We start from the raw sequence: 23,679 nt of genomic DNA, 5'->3' as shown, positions 1-23,679 counted from the left end.
AGTTAGACATGAAGAATCAAGCTTTTCATTAAGTGTTTGTGAATTTTCCTTGTTGGAAAGAGATAATGATACTTGAGAAGCTAGAATGAATGAATGGATTTGAAGCTAGTAACTTGTTTTAAGGCAGGAATCAATTTAAGATTCCTTTCTTACAAACTCATTCCATCCCTCTACCTATTTCAATCATTTTCCATCAATTTCTCAAAAGTGATCACACAAATATGGGCATGGCTATGAGTTTCATGGGAAAAGGTATCTCATCTTTTTTATAATTATCATTTGGAATTATTATTATTGTTATAATTTATTTATTTTATTTATAGGGTTGCCAATGCCCTCAACACAAATGGTTGGTTTTGTCATGGGAACACTATACAAGCAATTTATTGAGAAAGATATTAACAACTTTGATGATTTTCATATTGCTATTCTTGACATCTTCAAGTAAGACTATTTCTTAATTAAATATTTCATTTCTCCATAGACCCTTTCCGATATACCATGTTGTTTTGAGTATGAAAATAAACTCACAAGTGTTCAGTAAATATATGCTAAAAGTTTTAAAATTCAAGAAATAATAAAATATATACATAAAGTTAGTGTTATTTTTGTCCAAAATTTTTTAGTAACATAAGTTGTGAAAATTAAATTTTCCAGAAACTAAGTTCTTCTAAAAAAACAACTTTCTAGGAAACTTCTAAGGAAAACAATTTTGCATTTACCAAATACTATTTTTAATTGGAAAAGTGCTTTTTGTGCGGGTTAACTTTATTTTTATATAGATTATATATTTTTTAATTTCAGTGCGGGTTAACTTTTTCTTTTTAACGTAATGTAGATCACAATAATTCTAAAATAAATAAATAAAAATATTTAAATCTTTAGATTCATAATTAAAGATTTAAAATTTAGGTTTTAAGATTAGGATTTAAGTAGAGTTGCTGAGTGTAAATTAAAAAAAAAAAAAAATCACCATGGACTTCTTTAAGAAAAAGAAAAGATCAACAATGTATCCAAGGGAGAAGTTAGCAACATATACAAGAGAAGTGGGGATACAATAAGTCGTTCAGACAAAGATTGTAATTGAGCCGAGCTTGCAAGAACCTCATTAATTTTGTTCATAAACATTTCTCACGAACAACTAATTAATTATGTTGATTCAGCACTTTCAATTCAGCATTGCCCGGTAAACATTATGATGCGCCCTCAAGGAAAGAACTGGAGGTATTAATTGCTCTTTAAGAAACAAAGAGAGTATCTCATAAAATTTTCATTAATGGCAAATACATAAATATAATGACAGGCATGTTTTAGCACTTGGCAAGATGCTGCAGACAAGGCTGAAGAAAGAAAAGAAATATTTATAAAATTCATGAAGAAACACGTACACCTCAGCCAGTTAGATGACTCCGCCTTGGTGACCGGAATTGTAACTCCACCCGCAGCCATGGCGGCCAAGAAAGCCGCAGAGAACTTACCTCAGTTAAAACTAATAAAATACGTGCCAGATGTGGTTTTTGTGCCTACTGCTACTGTATTGGCCCTTGTCTCTGTCAAACTCACTAGAAGGATGTTCTTAGGAGGTTTGACATCACAGAGCTAGTAGAGGGGAGCAGTGGATGTTCCGGCCTCGTTGGAAGCCGCATGTGTCCAGCATTCGGAGCACCAGAACTTGCAGAAGCCTGTCTCTGTCTCACTATCATACGGGCACGGGCACTCATGTTAGAAGCCATGCACCCAAAAAAGGAAAAATATATGTAGTTATCAATAATCAAAGTGTTGAAATACAAATTTCTATCAAGAACACAAGCTATGACATTTTCAATTTACAAATTAAATCTCATTTTGATTGTTTACACACTAATCAATGAAGGATAAATACACCTACGAGCCTTCTAATTTCAGGCATGCATTTGCAACAATCTCATTTATTGCAGAAACGTTTATCTTTGTGTACATTGGCACGGATGCCCTCGACATTGAGTATGTGGAAAAGATACACCAGGTCAATCTTCTTCAATCTTTTCCGCAATCTGCAAAGGATTGTTATTAGATATAATTTTTGAAATGCACAAACAGATTAATATCACAAAACCAAACTTAGAGAGCCTCCAAAACCTACAACTGCTACTGCAAGTGAAAGTAATGTACCATTTCCGTTTCTTCGAACAACTTTTGTATAGTAGCATTGAGGCTACCATCCCAACACCATTCATTTTCATCTTCTGTAGTTTGAACACTCTCTAAATTTGGAGCGGATAATTCGCCTTGAACAAAAATCTCCATCTTGGGGCATTCGCGCACAATTACTTCTTCCAAAGATGGGAAGTTGAAGGTTTCATTTCCTGAGCAGAATCTTGTGAGTTTTGGCAAACAGTGAAGTTGAAGATGCTTCAGCTGACTGAATCCTATCTCTGCTTCAACTTCATCTCCTTCACTTGCAACTATTGCTTCCACCATGTTGCATTCTGTTATTTCCAATCTTGTGAGTTGCGACATACTTCTAGCAGTCGAGGAAGTCATCAAATTTAACAATCCATGACATTTCGAAACTTTCAAAGTTTTCAGATTCTGGAAAGAAACAAATGATGGCACCAAAATGGTGATTTTGGTGCATTCCAGTATTTCAAGAGCTTCCAGATGTTGAATGAATGAACTACCTAGCTTAATATGATCCTTGATCAGATGTCTCAGCAGGGGAAGCGTAGAAAGAGTCAATCGTCTCAAGTGTGTTACTTCCTTTGAAGATTCTTCGTCATTAAAGATCCCTTCTTGGGAGAATAGTTCTTCAAAGGAAGCATCACTTACAAGAAGCTCTTCCAGATTGGGTGATCTCTCAAGGAATTTGGATGGAAAAATAGAATACTCCACGGGAAAGTGCTTAAGCTCAAGAACCTTTAAACTGCAAACGAACGCATGAGTTGCTGCTAATTCTCCATCCCATATCTTCTTGACATTGTTGCTCCAATCCACTCTCAATTCCTTTAAGCTTTGGCATGTAACCTGGGAAATTAGATCAAAGTAGAAAATTAAATATAAGACTTGCCGAAATTAGAGCAAAAACAAAACCTTAAGTAATTCAGATGAATATACATAAAAAAGAATTTTGACAAACTGACCTTTCCAAAGATGATGGAATTTCCATAAATTTAATTGGCTCTACTTCTTCGTAAGATGATGAAGTAAAAACTTCAATCTTTGGACAGTCCATTACAGTAATTTTTTCCAAGGATGGACATTGCACAATGCCTCTTCCTGGACGGAAAACTGTTAGTTTGGGCAGAGAGTCGAGAACAAGTGAGTTTAGCTGTGGGAAACTGATCATGTCATCTTCTTCTGCTCCTTTTGAAATGATCTCTTCCACTGAAACACAATTTTTCACTTCCATTTCTTGCAATTGCACAAGTCCTTGAGTCATGGATGGAGTGAATATCATCCTCAGGTTGCAACAGTTATGAACCTTGAGCGATTTAAGGTGTTTAAAGTTCAATATTCGTTGAGGATGCTCATTCCATACAAGCCTCAGCCTTGGCAAATTGATCAAATGAAAACTATTTAACTTGGACAGGAGCCCTATTTGCCCTTGAGCCTCATCACTCAACCCTTGTGGATCAAAAACTTCTTCCAATAATTCACAGTTATTTACTTCCAGTTTGTCCAATTTGTTCAAGTATTTCAGTAAATTAGATGGTATTGCATAAGATGAAAATGCAACCTCATCGATCACCAGTGAATTTAAATCCCAGAAGATCTCTACTGGAAGTTCATTGTGCCATCTCTCTTTCAAATGTGAAAATTCAGAGAGTTTCAGATGCTGCAGGCCACGGAATCCAACCTTCAAAATTGAAATACTGCATTTAGTTACAACATAACATTTTAAGAACTAAAGAAATTTGGTCAATCTAACACATACCATCTTTCTGTATAAGAAACTAATAGTCATGTTAAGATTGCCAAGCCAATCTCCTCCATTCTCGTCTTCTGTCAGTACAGACGGTAGCATTGGTGTGACTGAGACTCCTTTGGAGAAGAATTCCATCTTGGGGCATTGATTCACAACTACCTTTGTTAGAGAAGGGAATTTGAAACTGTGATTTGCTAAGCAGAAGCTAGTAAGGTTTGGCAAACAATCAAGTACCAAAGTTTCTAATTTGATGAAGTTAATCTCATTCATTGTTTCATCCCCCTCATCTGATACAATAACCTTCACCTGATTGCAATTGCTTATTCTCAAACTTTCAAGCCGCATCAGACTTGTCGCTCTAGAAAATGTCACTAAGCTCACTAATCCCATGCAGTTGTATATATCTAAGGATGTTAGACTTTGGAAAGCTGCAGAGGACGGTGTTAAAATGATTAAACTGTCACATCCCTCAATGTATAGTGTTTCAAGAGTTGGAAGGAATTGGTTACACATGGTCTTTAGGTTCGGAAGACGGTACAATTCCAAGGAATGCATTCTTGTAAGAATCAATGGGTGCTTCTCATCACCAACAAAAACTCCTTCTGGAGGGAACAACTCTTTGAATTTACTGCGTGACACTTTAAGTGTTTCCAAATTCTGGAATATGTGAAGGAGATCATATGGAAAAACTGCAGACTTTTCATTGAAAAAATTGAACTCGACAACTTTGAGTTTGTGAAACAACTCCGTTGGAAGCTGGCCTTCATGTATCATTCTGACTTCCTTGCCATTTAGTGCTAGTTCCTCCATGTTCGGGATGATCTGGAAACCAATCGCACAAAAACAGCTTAGGATTTTATCAAACAATTACACATTGTTAGTATGAAATTCGAATGTTCAATAGATATGATTTCCTGGGTAGAGTTTACATTTAATACCTCTTTAAATGAGAGGGTCGGGTGCTGAAATTGATAGCATTCAGTGACACATAATTTTTGTAATGCGGGCCACTCTGAGGTATGAGTTCCTGGGTAGAATTTTTCAAGTTGTGGTAATCTTCTAAGTATCAATTCTTTCAACTGAGGAAACTGAAACGCAGATGCACCTTGTATTCGTTCCTCATCCCCTGCAACGATTTCCTTGATTGCTGAATCTACTACATAAAGCAATTCTAGATGCACAAGACCTCTTGCTATGGAGGCTGGAAACACACTTTTCAAACTTGCACATCCTCGAATATCCACGTTGCTTAAATTGTGAAAGTCGAGAATTCCTTTGGGATCTTCGTTCCATACATGCTTCAAATTTGGGTTATCAAATACCCATATTTTTTGCAATTGAGTAACTGTTACACCACCTCTTTCTATCTTTACATCTATTAGAGCTCGGATGTCAAACACCTCTGTCAGAGCATCACAACCATGTATACATAATTCCTCAAGATTCTCAAATCTTTTCAAATCCAAATTGGGTGGGAAAACTTTCACCACTGCTTTAGCATCTTGTACCCTCAATCCTTTCAGTTTGCAAAAGGAATCTTCACGGAGTTCATTGCCCCATATTTCCTTCAACCCATTCACTCCGGAAATGATTAGTGTCTCCAAGTTAGGGAAATCAACCTGCATCAGTGACATCCTCAAGCCTCATTAGACATCTATGCATCTATATTAAACAATATTATTTATACTGGAAAGACAATTAAGGATTACCTTTTTGTCGAAGAGAGTGGAGTTGAGGATATCAGGTGAACAAGTACTGTTTAAGTTGTTTGAAATTGCAGAATTGGAGATAAATGCACTAAGTTCAGGGCAGTTTTCTATCGACAGGCTTGTCAACCCAACACATTCAATTAGATTTCCAGTGCAGAAGTGTGCAAGTTGTTGAAGATTTTGTAGCTTCAGATTCTCTAGTTTCCGGAGCACTATCTCACCTATTTTTCCAGATTTTTCCATGTGGATGATTTCTTCCATCAACTTACAATTGCATATCTCAAGTGTTTTAAGATGAATGGAACCTTTCACCATAGCTGATGAAAACAGATATTTCAAATTGCCACAGCCATCAATGTTCAGGCTTGTTAGATTTTCAGTGAAAGCAGACATTCCCAGCTGCTGCTTATTGTACCATATCTTCTGAATTTTAACCAAAGACAGTTTCAGATCCTTGAGGTTGGAGAACACAACCTGCAATCAGAATTTCAATAACAAGTTTTAGCTGTGGTCGCTTTACATGCACTGACAGGTATGAATAACATACAAACCCACTGAATTTTGACAATAGTGCAGGCTCGTGGCTAGTATTGTTTCTAATTTTCATACACATGAGTTTCTCTTACACTTGGATATCTATTCAGTATTCAAAGTTTGAAAAAAAAATTCTCCACAATAGTGTCAATTTTATAATATTTTGAATAAACATTCAGTATTCAAAAGAGGACTAATAATTATTATTTTGTTTCAAATTTTCTAGTTTGAGTTTTTCTTACAAGAAGGAATTTCATGATATTCATTGCAAATTCAAGCATATAAATTCATTCTAGCATGAGGTGAGAAGAAAACACATAATAGTAACTGACCTTCGGCTCAGTAATTCCATCAGCTGGATTCGGTTGTAGGTCTCTCAGAAACGTACAAGTAAATGTAGTCGGACAGTCAACTATGGCTATCTCTTCCAAAGATGGACATTTCAGAATTTTGCTTCCACAATTCAAATTAATTAAGCCTGGCAAAGACTCCAGGATAATGGACTGGAGTAGAGGAAATATGATATCCTTGATAACTTCATTTGTTGCTCCTCTCGTGATGATTTCTTCTACTGAATTACAATACTTCACTTCCATCTCTTGCAGCTGAACAAGTCCTTGAGTCATGGATGGAGTGAATATCCTCTTCAGACTGCTACAATGATGAACCTTAAGCGATTTAAGGTGTTTAAAGTTCAATATTCCTTGAGCATGTCCATTCCATATGTTTCTCAACCTTGGCAAACTAATCAAGTGAAACTTATTTAGCCTAGACAGAAGATCAGCATGGCCATGTTCTGCACTCAATCCTCGTACATCAAAAACTTCTTCCAGTACTTCACAATTACTTACACCTAGCTCCTCTAATTTGTTCAAGTACTCAAGTAAATTAGATGGAATTGCATATGAGGAAAATGCACACTCATCGATCACCAGTGATACTAAATCGCAGAAGAACTCTACTGGAAGTTCGTTGTGCCATCTGTCTCTCAAGTTTGAAAATTCAGACACTTTCAAATGCTGCAACCCACAGAATCCAACCTTCAAAATTGGAAAAAACTTCCATTTAGTCATGACACAAGTTGACTGCAAAACATCTACTAATAAAGTAGGTTTAAGAATTATAGAAATTTGGTCAATCTACAACATACCATTTTTTTGTACAAGAAACACATAGTCGAGTTAAGATTGCCAAGCCAATCTCCTTTGTTCTCTTCTTCTGTCAGTTGTACTCTTGTTAGCATTGATGTGGTTGAGACTCCCTTGGAGAAGAACTCCATCTTGGGGCATTGATTCACAACTACCTTTGTTAGAGAAGGGAATTTGAAACTGTGATTCCCTGAGCAGAAACTGGTGAGGCTTAGCAGACCATCAAGTTCCAAAGTTTCTAATTTGATGAAGTTAATCTCATCCATTATTTCATCTCTGTCGTCTGATATAATAACTTTCACTCGATCACATTTGCTTACTTTCAATTTTTGGAGCTGAATCAGACTTTTTGCCGTTGAAGATGTCACTAAGCTCAATAATCCTTTGCAGTCCTCTATATTCAAGGAAGTTAGACTTCGGAAAGAAGCTGAGGATGGTGCTAAAATGATTAAATTATCACATCTATGAATAAGTAGACTTTTAAGAGTTTGAAGGACTTGATTCCATATGGTCTTTAGATTCGGAAGATAGTACAATTCCAAGGAATGCATTCTTGTAAGAATCAATGGATGCTTCTCATCACCAACAAAAACTCCTTCAGGTGGGAACAACTCTTTGAATCCACTGATTGACATTTGAAGTGTCTCCAAACTGTGGAATATGTGAAGGAGATCATATGGAAAAACTGCTGACTTTTCATCGAAAAAATTGAACTCAACAACTTTGAGTTTGTGAAACAACTCCACTGGAAGTTGGCCTTCACGTATCATTCTGACTGACTTATCATTTAAAGCTAACTCCTCCAAGTTAGGGATGATCTGGAATTAATCACATAAAAACACCTCTAGTTAATTAATAATTAGGATAGAATAGGAAAAAAATTTAATGTTATTCTTCACTAAAAATCACTAAGTCTAATGAAGCAGATAATCACCTAATGACTGAATTAGTACCTAATTGACAAGGAAAATCATGAGCAACGTGTCTGTAAACATGCAATTAAATAAGCAAATACACCAACACAGAAGATCAGACCTAAATATTCTTCTATATATTTTAGTCACACTTCATTTAAGCATTAAAAAAAACAAAAGAAATTTACTGTTTATAAAATAGAGTTTACATAGCATACCATTTCATGGAATAGTGTAGGTAGGTGAAATTGATTGCATTGGGTGATGAATAATGCTTTTAATGCAGGCCACTCTGAGGTATGAGTTCCGGGGTAGAATGTTTCAAGTTGTGGTAATCTTCTAAAGCTTAATTCTTTCAACCGAGGGAACTCAAACACAGATGCACCTTGTATTTGTTCCTCATCCCCTGCGACGATTTCCTTAATCCCCGAATCACATACTTCAAACTTTTCTAGATTCAGAAGACCTCTTGCTACAGAGGCTGGAAACACACTTTGCAGACTTGGGCATCCTCGAATATCTACGTGGCTTAAATTTTGAAACTCGAGGATTCCTTTGGGATCTTCGTTCCATACATGCTTCAAATTTGGGGTATCAAATACCCATAGTTTCTTCAACTGAGTAACTGTTACACCACCTCTTTCTATCTTTACATCTATCAGAGTTCGGATGTCATACACCTCCGTTAAAGCATCACAACCAAGTATATATAAATCCTCAAGATTCTGAAACCTTGTCAATCCCAAATTGGGTGGGAAAACTTTCACCACTTGTTTAGCATCTTGTACCCTCAATGCTTTCAGTTTGCGAAAGGATTCTTCACTCAGTTCATTGCCCCATATTACCTTCAATCCATTCACTCCGGAAACAATCAGTTGGTCCAAGTTAGGGAAATCAACCTGCATCATTCATTATTCTGTTATCAAATTCCCCCAAATATATATGAATCTATATAAAAAGAAGTTAATAAAGTACCACAAAACAAAACTAATTAAAGCATATATATATATATGGGAAGATAGGACCTTTTCATCAAAAAGTGTACTGGTATCTTCATCACTAATTGAGACAAATGTTTGTAGACGAGCACAATTTTCAATCAATAACACTTCCATGGAGGGACATTGAATTAAGTTGCCACTGCAAAATTTTACAACTTTTGGCAGACCTTTCAGCTTTAAATAGCTCAATTTGGGGAATATAATCTTTTCTGTTTCTCCTACTGTTCTTATCACTTCTTCCATGGATTTACAATCACATATCTCAAATTTCTTTAGCTGAGCAAGACTCCGAACCACCGAAGATGTTAACACGGATGCAAAATTTCCACAGCCTTCAACAATAAAGGTTGTCAATTTGTCAAAGGGATAAAATTCTATGCTGTGGTTGTGCCATATCTTCTCCACATTTATTAGTGACAATTTCAGTTCTACCAAATTGGGGAATTGAATCTGCCAAGAGTTAGATTTTGTTATTGATTAATGAACTAGCTAAAGAACATTTTATAACATAACAATTGTATTCGAGTAAAAAGGATGCAAGGGATAGAGTGGAGCAAACCTTTTTGCCGAAAAAATATTCAGATTCATCCACGGATAAAATTTCTGCAGAATCCTTGTTAGTTGGAGAGCAAAAGCCTTCAAGCTGGGGTAGACTTTCTAGCGTCAACGTATGTAATTGAGTGAGCTTGATTGTTTCATCTTCATATCTCACATGAACAATCTCTTTCAGGATTTGACATTCACTCACATGAATTTCTCGTAGCTGGACAAGGCATCTAAACATGTCGAATGAAAACAGATTCTTCAATGCATTGCAGTTCCCAATCTTCAACTTCTTCAAATTGTTAAAGAGCTGCTTATAAATGGGCGATAGAAGATGTTCTCCAATTTGTTCAAATTGAGTAAAGATAAGGACTCGAGACTTGGGAAAGTGACGATGTCACTCATCCCGGTCCTATCTATAAGATATTGCATATCATGACAGTTTTGGATTTGGAGACGCTTCAAGTTGGGAAAGCCTTGCCTTTCTAATTTGGGAACCACATTTTCCACACCCTTAAGATCATCCAAATACAGACCTTCAGTTTCTATCAACAACACCTTCACCCTCTCTAATTCAAATCCAACATTGAGCTTGAGTTTTAGTATTTTGGAAATGTCACAATCACCATAAAAATCCCAATTATCCCCAATTAATATTCTGAAACTTTCTAACCTCCCATTGAACAAACCAACAGGCATGATCTTTGCATCAACAATATGAATTTGTAAATTGTTTAGGTTAGACAAAGTCTTCAATTCAGAAAGACTAGCATTATTTCTTTTGCCAGTATGACCTTCACTCTCCCATTGAACAAAGCTACCTAACATGCCGAACTCTTCTAACTTAGTCAAGCAAATTAAGATACCCGGTGGAATCACTTCAAGCCGTCGACATTCAGTTAAATCCAGAACTAGTAAACGAGTCAAGTTCTTTATTTCCGTTGGAAGCTGAACTATATTGGAACCCATTAAACTGAGAACTTGCAAGTTATATAGTTTTCCCATTGCGCTTGTATCTTCCAAAACACAACGATCCAAGCATAATGTTTGAAGGTTCTGAAGAAAGCCAAGTGATAGTGGTAACATCGGTAACAAATTCACATCAGATAAATCCACAAGTTTCAATTTTTTTGTTCTGCTAAAAAACTTGTCTGGGATTTTGAGCGAGGGATCGTCATTGTAGAAGATAAATGACTCAAGTTTTGGGCATTCTAATACTTGAGGAAGATCGGGGATTTTGCAATGTGGCAAAGAAATTGCAGTGCATAGTTTAAATGTGCTCTTGTGTGGCCATTCTTCCAGCTCAGTTTGAGAAGCTACAGTGAAGACATGATGTTGCTTGGTTGCAATTACTGTAGCAAAACTGAGAACAACATCGTGTGTGTATTCGGACAGTATCATTCTCGCCATCCAGTAACAAACATGACCTTTTCAAGTCACTGACCACTTTAAGTACTCGGTTTCTTAGAACCTTTATCGTAATGCATTTATGAAATAAGCCCAACCCCGTGGCATATTTCATCAACTCTGTGATGCATATGGTGGATCCACCTGCTTGTGCGCAAAGGACTAATAAGGACTTCTGATCATCACCCAAAAACCTGTAACTCAACTCCAGGGCCGAATAAACCTGCGCATCCATCCCCTTGTCATCGAATTTTTGCAGGTGTTCCAAGGCATCCTTCCATTCGTACAACTCCTTATCTCTCAATGAGGTTGCAACTGCCACGATAAGAACTGGTAAACCTGCACATCTCCTTGCCACTTCAACTGCAATTGATTCTAATTCCGAGTTTTTAAAATTGCCAACCTTGTTTTGAAATAGCTGCCATGCCTCTTCTTCTGCTAAAACTTGAACCAGGAAATGTCTTTGCACACCCATGTTCAATAATACATTTAGATCTCTCGACGTCATTAATATTTTACATCCTTTATGATCATCCGAATTAGGAATTCCTATCTTCTCCAATTCTATCTTCTCCCAAATATCATCTAGAACAATAAGAACTTTCTCCTCCTGTTTCAACCGTGCACGCAATCGTGCTGCCCTTACTTCAGTGGACTCAATGTCAAACTTGAGACCTAACCACTCTGCAATTTCTCGCTGAATTCTGCTCAAATCCCAAGTATGCGTCACATTTGCTATAGCCACCGCATTGAAAATCCTTTCTTCTTTGACTTGTGCAATGACCTGTTGTTTTGCGAGGGTAGTTTTACCGACGCCTCCTAAACCATATACACCAATCAAATTGGCATCACCATTCTTCAATGCAGCTACAATATCCTTCAATACTTCCATTCTTGATTCTAAAGCCTCATAACTTTTGACAGGTTCCACTGCCTGCACATCCAGACCACGGGAGATTTTATGAATGGAATTTCTTTCTTGTTGAACTTGTGCAATCACTGGTGCCTCCTTTTTTGCTTTTCTGCTAAACTGGTGACGGACCATCAAATTAGGACAGCAGCTCATGAAGCAACTCTTTTTGGAAGTGGCATTGCTTTTAAGGAGCTCATCTGCTGCTTCAATTGCATCATCCGCACTCTTCAACCAGAGAGTTGCAGTGTCTTCAATTTCCTCCCCGTTCCTTCTGGCCTCATCCACACTGTGTAGCATGCTTTGCTTTTCGGCTTTTAGTTTCAGAAGTTGCTGCTCAAGTTCTTGGATGTTGCTTTTGTAGTTCCATATGTACCCAATTTGACGCCAGACCGAGTCAATCGCTTCATTGGTAACTCTATCGACCACAGCGCCTGCTAATGGGGCTGCCACTGCCATTTTCTGTTTTTCCAATTTTGAAATGAAGAAAACAGTTTAGAGACCGAAAAAGAAAATTTAGCAACTGCATTTATAAGGTATTATTATTTTTATTCAAATCTCACATCAAATTTCATGAAGAATTCGAATAAATAATTTCCTATTTCAATAGGAAGTCATACACAAATCAATTCGGGAAGTTCTAAATAGGACTATACAAACGAACAGAAAACGGATTTCTGGAAACAATTAATCAAACAAGGATAAGGTACCAAAATAGGCATAAGGTTTTTGGGAAGTACCAATTTAGGCTCCACGTTTAAAATAGTACCAATATAGGCTTAACGTTTACAACATAACATCAATTTAACATGACACGTCATCCGTTAAGTCTAACTCAGCGCCACGTCATATAAGATACCAAAATAGGCCTAAGGTTTGTAGAAAGTATCAATTTAGGTCTCACGTACAAAATAGCACCAATATAGGCTTAACGTTTACAAAATAATATGAATTGATATTAGGCATCTTAGATTTTGTGTGGTTGTATGGTAACATTTTGGATACATTTTGGATGAGTTGTCAGTTGACAATTGATATTTTGTGTGCCAATATGATCATATATCAATATCATTTTAACTAGTATTCGAAATTTTGTGGATATTCAATTACTTTACATATATTACATGAGCCTATGGAATTTAGGAGTCATGGAATCATTTATGAAAAACAAATATAAGGTCTTAATGGGTAACCATAATAATTAATTGTATTATAATAAATAAGAAAATAGAACTAATATAAAAAAGATAACATATAAAGTTAGTAGGGAAAGAATATAATATGATTAATTGTGACGTTTAGCTTAAATTGAATATATTTTGTAAATGTTAAGCTAAATTCGTATTATTTTGTAAACGTTAAGCCTATATTGGTGCTATTTTGTACGTGGGGCCTAAATTGATACTTTCTATAAACCTTAGACCTATTTTGGTACCTTGTGTGACGTGGCGCTGAGTTGGCAGACTTAACCGATGGCGTGTTACGTTCTGTTAGTAATTCCTAAATTGATGCTATATTATAAACGTTAAACCTAAATTGATGCTATATTATAAACGTTAAACCTAAATTGATGCTATTTTGAATGTAGAGCTTAAAATGATACTTCTCCAAAAACCTTGGCATCAAATTATATCATCTCATTTTTCTTTATGGTTAACCATTGATAACATGCCCTATGTATTTTGATGTGATGTTACCATTGAGTTCATGTTTTTTTTTTTTTGAGGGAGAGTTCATGTATTTTTAACTACGAAATTAAAGTTTAGATTACCAAAGTATAAAACATGTTAAAGTTGACTTGTCATAGAAGTAAAGGTAAATAATTATAAAATCTCTATGTTTTTACTTAACACAGCAGTAAATCCATCATATTATTATAAGATCCTTAAGTTTTATCTTAATCAATTCTTTAGTCCTTCTATTTATTTTTGTAAATGAAAGTTCAAAATTGCCTCTAGTTATATACATAAAAAATATTATCTTTTAGTGTCAAAATTAATCTAAATATTTTAATGAAAATTTTAAACTACATATGCTCCGAAATTAATATACTTGAAAAAATGTATTATTTATTTTCTTAGGTTATAATTATTTATTTTTTTATTTTTTAATATAATATCTTTTTATTTTTTGTAGGAAAAAAGTTTAGGTAAGTGTAGGTCTACCCAATTTAATATAATATCTTTAAACTAACATTAAGTATAATTATTATTTTTCTATGATTTTTTAAAAGTCATATATTTTTTTGTTCTTTTTTTCTAAAATTTATTAGAGATGTAAACAATTACTTTTTACGATATTATAGTCTTACTCCTATTTTGATAATTTTTGAAATATTTTTCATTCATTTTTTGTCAATAAATTTTACGTTATTAAATTTAAGTTCTATAATTAGATAAAAATTAATAAATCAATTACTTTATATTGAAGATATTGTGATTATATAAGAAAAAAAAATAGATGTTTTATTATTAAAACATAGAGTAAAGAGTAATTTTGGTATTTTAAAATTTATTTAGTATAGTTTCACCATTGACTCAAGCATAAGGACTAAAGAGTTAAGAAAAACAAAAATTTGAGAACTATATAACTATTTCTAAAACGAGAGGGACTAAATAGTGTATTAAGTAAAAATACAATAACCTTATAATTATTTACTCTAGAAGTAATTTACTATTAGAGTAAATTAGCAGTTTAAATGGACTTTTTTTTAATAAACTGTTGATGAGAACACAATTAAAGAACTTTATAATGTATTTTTATTTTTTAATAATACGAGGATTGATTAGTGTAATCATGACTAATAAGTAATCTGCTCTGATTTTAAACTTAAATATATTTTTTTCTATGCAAGGTTATTAATAATTAATTGACTAAAATATAATAGGCAAACCGAGTTAAGGTTAACCCAATTTAACGGATTCCCTAATTAAGGGAAAATTACATAGAAATTCATCTTTAAAAAATTATTTACAACTATGTTAAGTCATAATTTTAGATTATATTAAACTAGTGAAATCAATATTTTTAATATATTTTAAAGATTAGAATATATAAATTAAAAGTTTAAAATATATTTTTGAGGATTTATGATTTATGAATGAGCTAGTTAATTGTACATGTACAATGCTAGTTCTAAACCAGCACAGTCCAGTTCCATATTCTAATGCAAAGAGTCATTAAATTTCCTTGTTTTTTCTTAAAGCAACTTTGCTTGTCTTTTGGACTCTGTCCGTTTAAGAAAATATCAAAAACTAATATAAAATATTTTCTGATATTTAGTTATACTATCTAAAAATATTTTACAGTAAGAAAATTTTCTTACCATTAACTTAAATTATATAATGTTATATTTATTTATAATTTTTTATTTTCAACTAAAATTTATATATTATAATAAACGATAAAAGCGGAAAAACGTGAAAAACGTGAAAACATAAAAAAGAATAGAAGAAAAAAGTGAAAAATGAAAAAAAAAAAACAAAACATGAAAAGCAAAACTACAAAAAACGTAAAAAAAAAAGTGTAAGACAGAACAACAAAAAAAATGAACCAAAAAATATACAAAACACGAGAAACGGAAAGACGTGAAATCAGTAAAAACAAACAAAAATGAGAAGCTGAATAATGAAAAAAATACAAAAAAAAAATTGTAAGATGTAAAAAAATGAACATGAAAAACAATTTTTTCGTTTTTTTACATTTTCGAGGTTTTCAAATCTTTATTTTGTTGTTTTTTCAATTTATCACATTTTTTTTTAGTTTTTCACATTTTTCCATTTTTCAAATTTTCAAGTTTTTTCGCATTTTTACTGTTTTTCACTTTTCGCCTTTTTTTGCAATTTATCGTGTTTTTACCATTTTCACATTTTTTTCACTTTGTCCGGCTCTGCTTGTTTTTTACATTTTTTTATTTTTCAAGTTTTTCACATTCTTTCCCTTTATTAACTTTTTTCTGTTTTTTGGCATTTCCACTTCTTGTTTTTTGAGTTTTTATCGTTATCCGCGTGCCTACCGTTTACACATTTTCCCTATTTTTTGAGTTTTTCACCATTTTTTTTGTTTTTACATTTTCGGTGTTTTTACCATTTTTCATTTTCTTAATGCTTTTTCCGTTTTTTGTTTTCACATCTTTTTTCTGTTTTTTTGCATTGTCACAATATTTTCATTTTTCACACTTTGACCTTTTTTTTATAAAAAAGTTTAAAAACCAAGTAACTTGAGGAAAAACTGGACTTTTCAAATCAAGTTCAATGGAATACCAATATATTAAACTGAAAATAATTTTTTTGGTAACTAGATCTGATTAATAAGTCTCGGTTTCTGAGGCAAAACTCTTTCGATTAAAATCTATTACATACACGGAGATCCTGCTCAACCCAGCCTTGCTGATCGAGAATAGAAAGTTTTGTCTATAAGTGGTTTGTAGAGACAGAAGACTATTAAGGGCCATTTGTTTTACCTACTATTTGCTGTTACGGTTTAGTGTTAGAAAATCTACTTTTTCAAAAAGCTTTCATGTTTTGATAAACTGAGCTGCTATATACCGCACCCAAATTCCGGTCCACCGTCCATTTTGGACATATTTGCCCTCCTCACTTTTTGAAACAAGAAAATGGAATTTGCTCAAATCCTCTCTACCTTCCTTGCATTTTCTCTCCAAAATCATAAACCCGAACAACAATAATTAAAATTATGAAAATAATTGATATGTGACAATTGGAACCTCGAAAATGGATGATTACGAGTCGGAAACATTAAGATTTATATTTTTTTATCAAAGAACTCATGAAAATAATACATATTTTTCATGACGATTTTGCATTTTTCGTCACAAAAAATAGAAGATTAATTTTTCGTCACAAAAAATTGAATGATTTAGTATTTTTCGTCACTAAAAATTTTAAGATTTTGTATATTTCAAAATTTGGCCTAAACGGATGCATCATACAACCCGACCCATGGTGGGAACGGATGCGGCGTACCACCCGACCCATGGTGGAACGGATGCCGCATCCGTTCCAACCATGGCCGGAACGGGTGCCGCATACCGTCCGACCTATGGCGGGAACGAATGCGGCGTACAACCCAACCCATGGTGGAACGGACGCCGCATCCATTCCAACCATGGGTCGGACGGTATGCCGCATCCGTTTAGGTTAAATTCAAAATTTTCTCTCAAAAGTTTTTTTTCTCAATTTTGACAACATTTTTATGGCAAGGGCAAAATTGTCCAATGGGGGCGGTGCTAGCAATTTTAGGTGCGGTATATAACAATATCCTTTGATAAAAGACTATTTTTCAGATATAAAAGATAAATAGGAGGTCGCTAATCAAACAACCAAATTAAAAAAAAAAACGCAAATAAAAATATAAAAATGAGCAACCAAACCGATCCGTGCATTTCCAATGCTTCTTAGAGTAAATAAAAACTGTTTGGGTGAATTGTTTTCCGTCGTTGTACGCAGAAAACAGTTTCAAACTATTTTTCTTTTTTTTATGTCATGAACCAAAAAATTATCTTAGGTCTAAAAAAAACTGAAGCTTAATTATTTTTTTGGTAAGAAAGGAAAGGAAAAAAACAAAACCAACAAAAAAAACCTACACCGGATCAGTCTAGGAAGGCTGACCCCAATCCTATCCTCTAGGAGAGAAGGCAAAAGAAAAGAAGGAGGAACAGAGAGGGTAGAAACACCTAACATTCTCCCATGCCCAGCAGCTGCTAAGCGATCCGCCACGCGGTTTTGCTCCCTAAAAATATGGGAGAAATTAAGATACTCAAAGGCAGGACGAAGCCTTAAAATAGCTTTGATGAGATTCTGGCTCTTCAGACAAACAGCCTGGCTATCTGAAATCCTGTTAATAGCCTCCAGATTATTGATTGAGTGTAAAATTAAAAAAGAAAAAGAAAAAGAAGAATATGCAAAAGTCTACCTTTCTTTGTTTGAGCTGTATATCAAAGGAATCAGAATTTTCAGTCTTTAGGAAAAGGTAAAACCTAAAACCGAAGCTTAAAATCAGTCCCAAATTTGAATAATAAAAGTTGAGATCTAAAAAGAAAAAGTCTGAAAAAGCGCACCTTTCTTGCTTTGTTTGAGCTGCCAAAGTATGAGATCTTTTCTCGGCCGTCGACGAGAGTTGATGAACTTGTGCCGATCACTGTCAATGCGGCTGAAATTAGATCTCAGGAAAAGTTTAATAGTAAAGTAAAAGAATAATCGGAAATGAAAAAACCTGAGCTATCTTCCTCAGAGCAGAGAACTGCAACCAGATTTATCAAGTGCAGTGAATAATTTAATCATAATGATAATGCTATTTGGATACAATATTTTACTAATTTTATTTTATATGTTTTTTTTAATTTTGGGCAAACTAAAACAAATTTGAATGTGGTTTGTTACATTTGGAACCAAGGGTGGTTTACTAACTCATGTATATAGTTTGTGGAATTTTTAATTAAAAGGTTTGTGAACTAACCGGTTCATCCGTCTTGCTTCTGACTTTTGTGCCAATTCAACTATTTAAAGAAAGTTGTCGTTTCCGAATTCAACATTGAAAAACGTGTCCAATGATCGTCTTCTAAATTTTGACTCCGCAGTTTTGCAGTCTGCGTCTTTCCTTATTTGGATAGTGGAGAGAGATGTATGAGTGACAAGGTTTTCTATCTTCTGAGTTTTACCATAAATGGAACGCCTTGATTTGACTATTTGTTATGGAGTTCTGGTTTCGGGTTCTAGGTCTTGTACCAGTTTCGGCTTGGGCCTTGAATTCATTTTAGGCATTTTTTATTGCTTGTGTTTTATGTTTCTAATGATTTTAGACACTTAACAAACATATTAGCAATAAAACATATTTAATTCAACTCTGAAATTTAATATCTTGGGATCTTATTCCTTAACTGTGATTTTTGTCATAATAAAAAACTTAATAGAAATTGTGTTTCAACATTTGTTTATTGTTGTTTTTCGATCGATTTCCATAGTTAGGAGGGTATCTATGGTTTTTTTGTAGCAGATATCTTTAGTATGCCTTATCCCTCTATAATAAGTGCATAACACATTGCTCTTATTATTGGAAGGTTTTTTTGTTGTTGTTTCTGGCATTTGGTTAATTGTTAGGGTGTATGGCTTAAGTATTGGTATATCTTGCAAATGGTGTGCTATATGTGTTTGTGAGTGGTTTGATGTATTGGTTTAATTGTCATTCATGTTGAATTGAGAGTGCAAAAACTCGATTGAGGGATAGAAGTGGCTCCAGGAGAAGGATATGTCAAACATTTGAGTATTGATCATTTATACCTTGTAGAAACATAATTACCTAATATGCGTCATGTGGTTATCTCAGACTCATTAATGCGCCACAATTACAAGCTGGTTCACAACTACATTTAGACAATCACCTTAGGGTGAGGAGCTCATCGTATAATATCTTCAATCTGGTGTAATACTCGGTTACACTCAATTCATCTGGCTTAAAGTTATGGATCTCTTTCTTCAAATTTGAGATCCTCAAAGAGTATCGCTTGAAAGAATATGTCATGTATGTTTGTCTAGATATTGGAGGCCTTATCAAGACATATGATACTCTAGGCGATGGATTGAGAGACTATGTGTAACAGCCAAAAGATGACCATCATGTTGCAATGCAGCCAGACTGCATAAAATGGCTCATCTACATTTGGTGCTCGAATGGTGCCATTTACGAATGGATACTTATTCTTTGACATGAGAGCAACCTTCACATAGCGAGACCACTGATGATAGTTTGGTCCTCTCAAATGTGGGATGCCATTAACAACGTCGATATCTCATTTGCATGGAGGAGGTAGGGACTGCCTGATGTATATTTCATCATATAATGGAGATTGATGACTAGAGCGAAGATCTTCCAGTAGTTGAGTGATGCAATGGTGTGACGTAAGGATGAGTCAATGAGAGAGAAAGCTGCTTTAAAAGGAAAGTGAGGACCATTGTAAAAGTTATCGTTGCAAGAAATTGTAATTTCATACAATTTCACTGAGTTTTACTTAATTTCAATGTGACATAACTAGATAAAATATCCCTGAATCTATCTCCACATAGTAAGTAAGTTTGAGAATCATTTCTCATAAACAAAGCTCTATTTAGGTTTTCTTGATGAGAATAAAATTAACAACCTTCTTTAAATTCTTGAATGTGTTGTTATTTTTCAATGTTATATTAGCAAAATTCTACCCTCTATAATTTTTATCAAGTGCTATGAACCGCATGACTAGGATGTGCATCAATACAGAACCGAATCGAAAAAATTGAATATCGAAATGATAAAAAATGATTGTAACCGAGACCGAATCAAATAATAGGTAAAAGTGAATTAAAACCGAACCAAAATATGCGGTTCGGTTTAAACCGAACTAAGTTAAAAATAAAAAATAACAAGGGTTAAGGTGCAAAAATACCCCTAACGTTTTGGGTCAAGAGTAATTTTACCCCTAACCTTTAAAATTGTGCAATTTTACCCCTAACGTTTGTAGTCAAGAGCAATTTTACCCCTAACGTTGATAAATTGGGTCAATTTCAGAAATAATTCATCAAACTGTCTTCTCGGTCATGAATCTTATCATCTACACTTTACATGTGCGTCATTTTATCAGTAACAAATCATAAACATATGTTGGGATGTGAAAAAAAAAAAATATACTGTCTTTTGTACGAATTAGATAAAAAAATTCACCGAATTTGTAAACAATAATCTCCCAATTTTATTATTAAATTACAAAAAACATGAAATCTTTTTTTTAGAATGAATTGATATGCAATTGGTGCAAAATAATGAATAAAAATATCCGTGTTTTATAATAGTGTCTGGAACTGACCCAAATTACCAACGTTAGGGGTAAAATTGCTCTTGGCTACAAACGTTAGGGGTAAACTTGCACCATTTTAGACGTTAGGGGTAAAATTGCTCCTGACCCAAAACGTTAGGGGTATTTTTACACCTTAACCCAAATAACAAATAAAAATCAATATATTTTCTCATTAAATTTACCTCAACAACAACAAAAAAATTTAAAATACTTTCAAAGTATATCTATGTTGGATTATTATCTCAATAATAATAAAAAAAATTAAACTTGTAAAACCAAATATATATGTATATATATAAAAATGTAAAAAAAATATATATGTATATATATAAAAATGTAAAATATGTGTAATTCGGTTCGGTTCAGTTTGGTGTTTTTACATTTTTTTATCAAACTGAACCTAATATCAAAATACACTTAAAATTAAAATTGATATCAAACTGAAATATTAAAAAAACCGAACCGAAAAACCGAATTCAATCGGTTTGGTTCGATATACGATTTAAACCGAACCGATACACATCCTACATGACTGTTCAAAAATGTAAATTGTAAATCAAATCCATACAAATTTAGGAACAACCAACCATACGGAAACAAAATAGAAATTAAAATAAGGTAATGATTAAAAAATTGTAAGCAAACAAAACGTGGTGATATTATTAAAATAAGTTGGTATAAGAATATGCCATTCAGTTACAAATTTTTGACTAGTTTATGAATATACTATTTAAAAAGGAGAAAATCTGCTGTCCCCATTTCGGTATCCCCTTCCATGTCCCTTTCACATAAAATGGTCCATTTTAATTAAATAATATATTTTATGAGCCAAAAGGACCCACATGATTAAAAGGGACCACTTTGTGTGAGAGGGACATGGAAAGGGACACCGAAATGGGGACAGCAGATTTTCTCCCCTATTAAAAGCACTCAATAAAATAAAAAGGCTCATTTTATATTCAATTGTTGTATAACTTATTTTTCAACTTTAGATCTAACAATATTAATTTTGTTTTTATATTAAAAAAATAATATTGATTTTGTCTCTAACACTATCATATTCCCCGTCCCACATGCTCTGTCCACCACTAGGAAAGTAACCATAACATTGAGTTATTATAAATTAGTCCTAATACATTTCCAGCCCTTCAAATTGTTCAAAATCTGCAACCGACTTCTTGAATTTTTAAAACGTTACAATTAAATCCCTCAATTTGAAATAAATAACCTCTTAAGTTACTTATTTGGAATATATAACTCCTAAACTCAAAAAAAAAAAAAATCAACACAATATTACATATGTCCAAAACATGGGTTGCTACATCTAACTCACTTACTGGTATATTAACAAAAGAACAAAAAAAAACTCTCAAAATCACAAATATTAACATATTTCAGGGCTTATTTGTTTCATATAAATAAGTTAAAAAGGTTAATTGTAGCATTTTAAAGTTTAGGAGTCGGTTGCAATATCTATCTAGATATATGTTGGGCTTTTCTGCCAGTGTTCAGTAAAGATAGGCCTGAGGGTAAGTCAGAGTCTGAGTGGACTATTTTGCATCGTCAGGTCTGTGGTTATATCAGACAGTGGGTGGATGATAATGTTTTGAATCATATTAGTGGAGAAGCAAATGCACAGGAGTTGTGGAACAAGCTTGAGCAGTTGTATGCTAGAAAGACAGGGAATAACAAGTTGTTCTTGATAAAGCAGATGATGAATTTGAAGTACCGAGATGGGGCTCCTTTGTCAGATCACTTGAATGCCTTTCAGGGAATCATAAATCAGTTTTCTGGAATGGGGATCAAGTTTGAAGAGGAGGTACAGGCTTTATGGCTCCTTGGTACATTACCGGACTCTTGGGAGACGTTTAGGACGTCATTGTCTAACTCTGCACCAGATGGGATTATTTCCATGGAATTGGCTAAGGGAAACATGTTGAATGAAGAGATTAGAAGAAAGTCACAAGGTTCTGTTGGAAATTAGGCTAAGGGATAGTAGCGGAAATATAAAAATTTTAACCTATTTCCATTAACCCTAGGATCCGTTAATCGTTATTTCATATAAAGAGGGATAAGAAGAATTACCTTTTGATGATCAATCTACCGTTGTTAATGAAGTGCCCACAACTCTTCTCCGAGTTCCCAAGCACAAAATAAAACACAGGAAGATTAAGTTAGAATCAACCGTTGAATAGCAACCAAAGTAGATTGCCTCTAATTAATCAACACAAGATCAAGGATAAAAGAAATAGATGAAATCAATTGATCGGAAGGAAGGCGTAGAAAATCTCGTCCTCGAACTGGGGTCGAAAATTCTCTCTCTTGCACTATAGTAGATTTCGAAAATCACTCTAGGGATTTTGGCTTGTCTTGGCCGAAATTCCTATATAGGGGGGTATTTATAATCTCTTGTATCTAATCCCTAGTTAGATAGAATTAGGTTACTGAATAGGAATTCAATTCGGAATCGAATTCCTAATTATTATCTCATTATATATCTAATATATTAAGGATAATAATAATAACCTTATTGGATAATAATAGGAGTATTATAATCTAATTAAAACTCCTAACTTATTTATCTTTTAATTAATTTAATTCATAATCCTAATCTAATTAGGATTGATTAAAATCAAATTAATCATTCATGTATTATACATGAATTTCGACCCCCCCTATGGTCCATGGGCCTCATTGGGCTCAATTGTGCTTCCATCAATTAATTAACATCTATCTCTCTTTTAGGTTCCAAGTCTTATGTGTG

General features: G+C 33.9%; 3 protein-coding genes across 3 annotated transcripts; 1 reads left to right on the top strand and 2 right to left on the bottom strand.

Annotated features, from left to right (window-relative positions):
* Window positions 1–133: 133 nt before the first annotated feature.
* Window positions 134–1,609, top strand: LOC136229424 (uncharacterized). The gene is made up of 4 exons (XM_066018193.1): window positions 134–252; window positions 324–444; window positions 1,164–1,224; window positions 1,304–1,609. Exons 1-4 carry the CDS (start codon window positions 222–224, stop codon window positions 1,601–1,603), a joined length of 513 nt encoding a protein of 170 aa, XP_065874265.1. The 5' UTR covers window positions 134–221; the 3' UTR covers window positions 1,604–1,609.
* A 286-nt stretch (window positions 1,610–1,895) lies between these two features.
* LOC136229422 (uncharacterized) lies at window positions 1,896–10,786 on the bottom strand. Its single transcript, XM_066018189.1, has 11 exons — window positions 9,770–10,786; window positions 9,235–9,660; window positions 8,428–9,108; window positions 7,298–8,113; window positions 6,480–7,187; window positions 5,614–6,087; window positions 4,843–5,523; window positions 3,914–4,726; window positions 3,120–3,835; window positions 2,152–3,003; window positions 1,896–2,033 (listed from the first exon to the last, which is right to left on the bottom strand). The coding sequence occupies exons 1-10, from the start codon at window positions 9,992–9,994 to the stop codon at window positions 2,985–2,987; spliced, it is 5,559 nt and encodes a 1,852-aa protein (XP_065874261.1). The 5' UTR covers window positions 9,995–10,786; the 3' UTR covers window positions 1,896–2,033; window positions 2,152–2,984.
* Window positions 10,787–10,847: 61 nt separating this feature from the next.
* LOC136230821 (disease resistance protein At4g27190-like) lies at window positions 10,848–18,391 on the bottom strand. Its single transcript, XM_066020002.1, has 5 exons — window positions 18,305–18,391; window positions 18,150–18,229; window positions 18,005–18,068; window positions 17,766–17,926; window positions 10,848–12,532 (listed from the first exon to the last, which is right to left on the bottom strand). The coding sequence occupies exon 5, from the start codon at window positions 12,527–12,529 to the stop codon at window positions 11,057–11,059; it is 1,473 nt and encodes a 490-aa protein (XP_065876074.1). The 5' UTR covers window positions 12,530–12,532; window positions 17,766–17,926; window positions 18,005–18,068; window positions 18,150–18,229; window positions 18,305–18,391; the 3' UTR covers window positions 10,848–11,056.
* Window positions 18,392–23,679: the final 5,288 nt, after the last annotated feature.

Source organism: Euphorbia lathyris, chromosome 5 (genome assembly GCF_963576675.1).
Source record: "Euphorbia lathyris chromosome 5, ddEupLath1.1, whole genome shotgun sequence".
Taxonomy (NCBI): domain Eukaryota; kingdom Viridiplantae; phylum Streptophyta; class Magnoliopsida; order Malpighiales; family Euphorbiaceae; genus Euphorbia; species Euphorbia lathyris.
The sequence above is the reverse complement of the archived record's forward strand: the minus strand, read 5'-3'. Positions and strand labels throughout refer to the sequence as shown.